Source organism: Dermochelys coriacea, chromosome 1 (genome assembly GCF_009764565.3).
Source record: "Dermochelys coriacea isolate rDerCor1 chromosome 1, rDerCor1.pri.v4, whole genome shotgun sequence".
NCBI classification, from domain to species: domain Eukaryota; kingdom Metazoa; phylum Chordata; order Testudines; family Dermochelyidae; genus Dermochelys; species Dermochelys coriacea.
Genome location: NC_050068.2, coordinates 338,516,567 through 338,525,195, shown reverse-complemented (window position 1 = coordinate 338,525,195; position 8,629 = coordinate 338,516,567). Strand labels below are relative to the sequence as shown.

General features: G+C 43.3%; 1 protein-coding gene across 12 annotated transcripts in view; it reads right to left on the bottom strand.

Annotated features, from left to right (window-relative positions):
• Positions 1–3,672: 3,672 nt before the first annotated feature.
• Positions 3,673–8,629, bottom strand: part of FRMD4A (FERM domain containing 4A) — a 545,903-nt gene continuing 540,946 nt past the window's right edge. For 10 of the 12 annotated variants that reach the window (XM_038383022.2, XM_043498286.1, XM_043498253.1 and 7 more), the window contains one exon: positions 3,673–7,490. In XM_038383022.2, coding sequence (XP_038238950.1) covers positions 7,388–7,490 — 103 coding nt within the window. In that variant the 3' untranslated portion in view covers positions 3,673–7,387. The remainder of the gene's footprint in view (positions 7,491–8,629) is intronic. The other 2 variants (XM_038382769.2, XM_043498240.1) reach the window with 1 other exon arrangement.

Below are 8,629 nucleotides of genomic sequence, written 5' to 3'. Positions count from 1 at the left end.
AGTCCTGATCCTAACTGTGAAGGGGGCAAGGGAAATGTGGTGTTAGAAAATAATTGTTTCCTCCTAATTCATTGTGCTGTGGGGCGCTGATCTTTTGTGTCTACTTCTGCTTTTGGAAAACTTAGCAGAGCCTCTGGAGGAGTCTCCTGACCCTGCTGGAGTCTCTGGAGTTTTAAATGCATCTTTGATCAGAGGAATTCTTCAGTCTAAAGTATGGGAACCCAAGAGAAAACACAGAGAGCTGGTCTCTAAGGTGCCACAAGTACTCCTTTTCTTTTTACAGAGAGCTTCATGGGTTTAGAAGCAATAAAAGCAAGAGCCAGTGAAAAGAGCTTAGGGAAAGGGCTTTAGAGAACAGACTGGGTTTTGTGGGGAGGAGTTGGGCAGTTGTCAAGAGAGCACACTAGGAAGCCTGGTTAATAACCGAGCCTGATGCGTTTTGTACGCACACACACATACACCGCCCCTGGAGAGGGTTTAGTGCAACAGGAAATATTTATAACACCACAACGTTATCCTCCCAGATGGTTTGTTGATCTGATCCTACCTCTTTAGCTTGACCTTAGTTTTGAACCCTCTAAATAATTTAGGAACATTACAAGCCCTGATTGAAAAGAACTGTACTTTGCCTGGAAAGGTACAGTAAGTAAATAGCCCTGGAGTGATCTAAGGCAGAATGATGATATTTGCATTAGTGGGAACCAGATTCCCTTGGCATTTATAACACCATTAGCTAACTCTCCTGTCCCATTCAGGAACAACCAGGATTGTTTAATGTTGCAGCGGCTAATAGTTTAAATGGGGATGTTCCTCCTGGAGGGACCTGGGTTTTGTATGTGAATGTTGCTTTAATCTAATCAGATTTCAGCAGGAATGTAATTTAAGCAATGTCTCCTTGCTGACAGCCCCAAAAATACGGCCCTCCCAAGACAGAATAACTCGAGTCCCTTGCAGTTTATGGAATGGCACTGTATTTAGAGCCTAGACACTGAAAAATACTTTCTCAAGGCATTTTTATGTAAGAGCTTCCAGCTGTCCCGAGTGTGTGAGCCAGCTTCAGTCCCTGGAGTTTTATCACAGATTTGAGGCTCGTCGCATCTGGACTGGCCCAAATCACAGCTTCCAGACTGTGCTGAAATAGTTAACAGTGTATCTCTGAAAAATCCAAGGTAAATAGTTTGAGAGGGTGGATGTAGCCAACAAGAATCAGCAGCTGCTAAGCTGTTCTACAGGTTGGAAGGACACAGAATGTTCAGAGTTAGAGGTCTGGGGTTTTCCTCTGGATTTCACCAGATGCCTGTATATTTTTAAGATCTTTTTGACCGTTTTTGCATTAGCAGGAAACAGTCTTACTCAGAGGAGGCCTTGATCCTGTAGCCTTAGAGTAGAAAGATGGTCTTGTAGCAAAAGCTCTAGACTGGAGCTCCTTCTTTTAAGAACCTGACTGATTTTTCCATTGTTCCAAGATCCAGGGGTTTGGGTCTTTGATGATTTTGTAACCAATTGATTAGGCTATTATTCGCAAGCCTCCCCAGGGAAGGGGGTGTAGGGCTTGGGGGGATATTTTGGGGAAAGATGTCTCCAAGTGGGCTCTTTCCCTGTTCTTTGTTTAAAATGCTTGGTGGTGGCAGCATACTGTTCAAAGACGAGGCAAAGTTTGTACCTTGGGGAAGTTTTTAACCTAAGCTGGTAAGAATAAGCTTAGGAGGTCTTTCATGCAGGTCCCCACATCTGTACCCTAGAGTTCAGAATGGGGAAGGAACCCTGATGTGCTGAGCTAGTTTAACGCAAATGACTTGACCGCTGGCTCAGTTTTCCTATCTGCAAACTGGGCTAATAAAACTTTTTCCTATCATGGCTGAAAGCTGTTATTGGTGCTAAGTATATGGCTACAAAGATACTTATTTCAAATCTGGCTATAAAAAGCCTTCTGACCCAGCCTCCTGGGTAAAGGCTAAAGCTTACTACTCAGTAAGGCCAGCATAGTACTGTTCCACGTAGTTGGCGCTGGTTACAGTTTCTGCTGGTCAGTGGCTGAGCTGTGACAAACAAGAAACTGGGCCCTGACCCAAGAGCTTGCACTCTGTAGTCAGCGTGGCTACAAGACACAGTGTCACTTCGGACTAAAACCCCATGGTGTACAGGCTGTGTAAACAGCACCCGGGCTTTCAAGGAGTGTCTGTTGGGGACATGGCACCTATTGCCTAGGAGGCTATTTCTGGTGTATGGAGAGGGTGTGAATAAACGCTTGGAGTGGGTGAAGGAGACAAAAAGAACCATTAGGGAAGATGCCCTTATGGGAGCTCAGAGAGGGGGAGTCTAGGTACAAGAGGAAGGCAGAGTGGGAGGTTGCAATGGCTACTGATTCGTAGTTATATTTGGCCTCCAGGGTGTTAGTGGGCAGCTTTCTTTAAGCCAGCCCTATCCCAAGTGCTGGTGTGGACTTTCAGGCTGTGAGCAGAGCTGTATTTTCCACATCACAGAAACACCTAATGATTGTAAATGTGGCAGACTCTTCCACAGCGCTCCTGGTGGTTCTTTCCCACATTGCGATGGGAGGCGCTAGGTGCCAGTAGTAAGGCTTCTTTATTGGCACCTTAATAACACGTGATGTTGTTCCCGGTGTAGCAGGTGTTTGCAGGGGTGGTTTGGGTGGCCATACAATTTCCATAAGGAGAGCAGCTGCAAGGTCGTGGCCCAGAGGACACCCATAAATCTGAGAAAGTTACTACTACTTCTGGGTGTTTTATTTAATATTTATACAGGGCCATGGGTGTGAGTGGCACTTCACAGAAATGCACAGAGATGAGGTCTCTGCGTAGAGGATTTTGCAATCATGTTAGATCTTGTCTGGGAGCTGGTGGAAAATTTCTGGTACTTGTAGTGGTTGCTTGCCAATTTCCCACACAGTGCAGAGCCAGACAACCCCTAAACTGGGCCTAAGCCCCTCTGCAAAGAGTGTCCCATCCCCCCATCAAGGGGGAAATCTGCCTCTGAAAGGTTCTAAGTTGCAGTAACTCAGTAGAACTCCCATCCACCCCCAGGCATAGGCAGTGGGGGGACGTTTATTTCAGGGACAATATGTTTAATCTCAAATCAGCGTATGTTAACATGGGCATAAAAGGGTAACAGAAAACTCTGCCAAGCTGGCATTCAATCCAGACCCTCTGACCTTGGGAGAGGAGCCTCCCACAGGCCGTCTCCTCTGACTCCCAAGCACCCAATTCATAGTCCTCCCCAAGAATACCTGAAGGGAGGGAAACAGCTGAAGTTAACAATCTCATCTTCACTGGGAACCAGATAATGCCCTTGCACCATTTAGAAGCCCATGGTTTGATTATTTTTATGTATTAAGAATGGAATATTGTTGCCACCAGGTCCTAGGTACTGTCATTAAAATGAGCAATGTAATTTCCCACCACCCAAGATAGCCCCATAGTGACACTTACGTTGTCCTTCCTTTTACGACAACAGGTTGCAGATATTGGGCAAAACTACAAGCCGAGTTTTCCGAGCACTTTTCCACTAAAGGTCTCAAGGTGGGCACATAAAATCACAGGTTACTTTTGAATATCTCGGCCACAGTGTCTACAGGCTTCTGTAGCCAGACCATGAACGTACCCAGAGAGGAGAGCATTCAACCTTGTTTAATATCTCAGAGCCGCTGCAACATTTCATTTTGAAAATGCTTTAATAAGGAAGTGTTGACAACACTGTTTTGCAAAATGTAAAGGTAACTATACAAATTCTTAATACAAAAAGAATAAATTAAAAGCAGATTTTTTTTTTAAATTCTGCAATTTTTTCTACACCATACATATTTGTCCCTTGATTACAGGTGAACAGAATCCAGTAAAATCATTTTACATGCTCTAAAATCAGTTTCAGAGAGAGACCTAATTTTTTTCCTGTTTAAACTAGAGAATCCATTTTACACAACTTGTAATAAAACTATTGACATTAATATATATGTAAAACTTTACATCTAGTTAACTAAGCAGTAACTGGTCATCTGATAGCACCTGAATGGGGTTTGCTATGTCCAAAACTAAAACTAATACAGAGGGAAAACAAATGTGACCTTTTCAACACTCGACTGCATATAGTATCATTTAAAAATAAACCCTGCCTCACAATATGGCCTGGTGTATGCATACACCGTGCTTCTGGCTAAACCAAGGGAGTTTCATACGTAGAGACTAAGAATGTAACAGTGGCTTTATATCCGAAAAGGGCCTTTATTTAAAAAAAAAAAAAAAAAAAAAAAAAGAGGTTGGTAAGTTGGTAGTCAAGTGCTTGTATATAACAGTTCTGTTTTACCCCTCCATGTTATACTTAACCATGTTAATCTAATTTGATTAACATTGTATGTACATTTGTGTAGAATTGAATTGAGCTAAACAGTAAAACCTGTTTTACTTAATCTGTCTTTACTACCAGACTAGCTCACGTGTGCCTTGATTGCAAACCAGAGAAGCAGACCACAACGCAAAACCCAATCCGTTTCTCAAAAGATTTTTCTGATCTCCAGCCTGTTGGCAATGCAGGCTGACCAAATTGTTTGCAATGTGACTTACATCATGCACTTCAGGGCTGCCACCCCTTTGCCCCTGTGCAAAACTGCAGGGCCTGCTCTGATTCTGGAGCCATTAATTTTGATTAGTAATTTGTATTACAGTAGTCCAGAGGCCTTGTTGTGCTGCTGGGCGTGAATCCTTTTAAATAAAAAAGGCTACACAGAAAAATTATTTACAAGGGAAATGAAAATATAGACAGTTGCTCAAAGCCCCGGAACTTCTTGGGCTAATTCCTGCCTGGTGATTAACTTGGGCCCTCTGTTTGTAGTTAGACTTGGAAGGATTAGAGTTTAATCAGCAATGGATATTAATCAATGATGTCTTCTCTCCATCCAAAAACAGAGGAGGGGCAATAAGAACAAGCCCCTCGTTAGCAATTCATATTTAGAGAGGGAAAATTAAACACACTTGGTATTCTGCACTTTTAGATGAACAGGTGCACTCTCCTGGTTGTCAGATCTGCCTTGTGCTTGGTTAGCAAGATTGATTATTATTGTCAATTATGTTTTTTATTTCTAAATATCTAATGATTCTTGACTTCCACAGACGTTATGTTTGGAATGATTAGTATATAAGAATGGCCATATTGGGTCAGACCAAAGGTCCATCTAGCCCAGTATCCTGTCTTCCAACAGTGGCCAATGCCAGGTGCTCCAGAGGGAATGAACAGAACAGGTAATCATCAAGTGATCCATCCCGTCACCCATTCCTAGCTTTTGGCAAACAGAGGCTTTAGTGTTTTAAATTTAAATTTCCTGCCAGTGCAAAAATTTGTCAGCTCTATGGAGAGGTATTTTTTATAGCTAACAGCACAGAAGTTAGATCTGAGTTCTATTTCCTCCTACATGCTCTTGGGCAAGTCAGATAACCACCCCGTGCCTCACTGGCCCCCAGCCACAGTTCCTACGGTGCCTCCCAGGAGTATTGGGAGACTGCAAGGTAGCAGATAAGTGCAGAATATTAAAATAAGTCAATACATGTATAAACGATGTAGAAACAAGCACTTGTAGTAACTGCTAACATTCATTTTTAAACACTCTCCCTATCCCTGATCTTTCTAAGCCTAGTTATGGGGAATCTGTGCTCTTGAAAGCTTCTGGTCAAACAGTTTTCCAGCGATACTATTACAAGAAAAAGGTGTGGCAGCCCTCAAGTTTACTTTTAAATTTCCTGCCCTCCTTGTCTGGCAGACTAGCATTATTCTTCGAACACACACGCACGCACGCAAGCACACTTTATTTCTTTAAACTAAAGCTAACATCAGTTTCTGCTTTTCACAAAGTAACCCCCTCCAGCCATTTCTTTAATTGCCTTTCCCATAGGAAATCGTCATCCGCATGCACAAATGGGGCGAGAACCTGTCCCATCTAGTGACAATAAAAACAGCATAGCACCGTAGCGAAGATGAGACGTGCCAGTTTCAACCCCCCACCTAGCGTGTGCACTAGTTCAGTACAAAAGTGTCTCTGAGGCTGTTTGATGGCTCCACATGTGTAAAGCATTGCTCCAAAGTACATGTAAACTTGCCGCTCCTGTCACGACTCTCTCCTGTGTTTCCTTTTGGTATCCGTGGACAACTAGAGTCTGTGTCGAGTGCATCAAGGTTACTAATTAATTAGCTTTTATTTATTATGGTCCCTTCCTGCAATCTGAAAATTTGCCTAGTCCGCGGGTTAGTAGAGAACACGACTGAACCCTCCGCTTTATAACATAGCGGGGTCCCTTGGATAGCAATACTTTGGTGATGAGCCCTTTGCTACACTGGCACTACCAAAAGCGTAATAATCAGAACTGTTATGCTAATGTGGCGTTACCATGTCGATTAGCTTGTAATGTGCTTTCCTTTGATTTCATGTTAAACACTTTGTGCATAAATAGGATATCCTTTATTGGTTATTTCTATTCATAGAACGGCTTTTGGCAATTTTCACCTTAATTTATCATGTTACAAAAAAAATTATATGTGTTGGTGGTTAGCCTGTGTCAGCCAGAGATGCTAAGAGTAGCAGTACTTGCCTCTGCTTTAGATAATACCCTTGTAAACCTTTGTGTCTGTCCAGTTTAAACAGCAGCTTTTCAAGACTGATTTTACGATCCCAGTCCAGAGCTCTGGTGTGTCTTCATCCCAATGGGTGGTGGTGGTTGTTGTTTTATTTTTTGGAAGGGCTTGAACTGAGGAAGGAAGTAAAAACAGTTTTCAAATTGTAGGAAATGGGCAAATTTACAGAGACGCTGCCCATGCGCTCGTCTCGTAGGAATTCTGATATCTTGGCAGCAGTGAACTGATTGCGATATTCTGACACATCTCTGAAGCAAGAGGAGCTTTTCTTTACTCCAAATAAATACTTCAGGAGTAAGGAATATATTTCACAACTACTGTTTCTCGCCATCTTAACTAATGTTTTGTTGGCTTCAGATTGCAAGCTGTAGAAATCTTACTATTTTCCCATGCCATAGACCAATAAGATTGTACTTATACCTTGAAAGGCTTTCAGTATTTTAAAGAAAAAAAACCCTGCCATCTGGCTGCTAACATACTTATTCATATATGTTGTCCCCACCTCCCGGCCCTTTGAGCAAGAGGAGTTGTATCTCAGTCCATGGCAATCTGCTTTGAAACACTGCTATCTGTTGGTGGTTGCGGAAGCATCCTGGGGGCCAGTATCTGTAATGGCGTCTCGAATCGCATTTCGAGAAAAGTGCTTAGCACTGAAGCTGGTGCCGGGCGACAGTGCATCTGGGTAAGGCAAATGAGAGGCAGTGAGGTGATCTCAGAATGGCATTGATGTGATCCGATTGAGGTCAGGGGTTCACACTAGAGTCCCAGGCTTGGCTTTTTCCTGTCCATACCACTGGACATCTGCTAGTTCTGGATAGAGGGGAGAATCCAGGAAACAGCTATCGGTGTAGTTCCTACAGAAGAAAGGAGACTGCCATTAGAACGAATGCTACGGCAAGAGTTCATGCAAAAATTCAACCATAGACACACCGCCATGTGACGAGAGTGGGAAAGGAAAGAAAATGCAGCATGTTCGTTGGCACTTTGGGTTGGTGTTGGTTCTGCAGGCAATCATGGAGCTGGCAACTGGGGCCGATTCAGCAAGGAGCCAGCAGTAGTCCTCTCCAGAACAGCTCACCTTAGCGGAAGCAGTACTGGGTGAACAGTTCTCGCTCAGATCTCTCCATGCCAGTTTGGGTTAAGCTAATTTCTTTAGACAAAACCGAGTTCAAATGACATTTCGTGGCCCCTCCTCACAAAGGAATGCACAGAATTGTATATCTGTCTTATTTTTGCCATTTAGAGGTCAAGAGAAGCCTCTAGCCAGTAACACCTGTTCTCATGGGTGCTTTTGATACGACTGATGGCTGAAAAGACAGGGGTCATGTCTAGTGCAAAAGTACATACACCAATACTTTGTTTCTACATGCATTTGTCCCTAAATGAGATAGTGGATGAGCAGCTAGAGGAAGAACCCTCTCTACCAGAGCATAAAGTGTGGGTATATTTGCTCATTTGTATATATGCATGCAACTTGATATGTGCACTGGTTCTCTCTCACATTCTAGCAGCAGCCACTGACTTCTCATCCCTCATAAGTAGGAGGTTTTTTTCCCTGGAGTGATTCTCTGTAGGGTGCTCTTCTCTCTTCTGCCTAGGGGCCAGAGTTGGAGGATTGTGCGCTTGTTCATTGAGATGGGGGAATAAAACCTTGGTTCTTTTATTGACTGACTTGAAGGGGAGTGGAAGGACCTATGCTGTCATCTCAGTGCTTCTCTGCAGCACCTCTCACACATAGCTGTCAAAATGTGAAAACCTTTGTCAGGGCTGAATCTCTGACAAGGACAAGTGGACCTTGGAAATCATTTGAACAGGATAGGCCAGGAAACTAGTGGACAGACGTCCGGATGGCTTTTTTCCATCAGTGACTTCATAAACAAGAGGCTCACGCTGGCATATAGGATTAAAGGCATTAACGTTGCTGTTTGATGACAATGACTTTTGGTGACCGGAGGAGGTTCTGATGGAGCATGGTGCTGTGGCATCTTGGTGT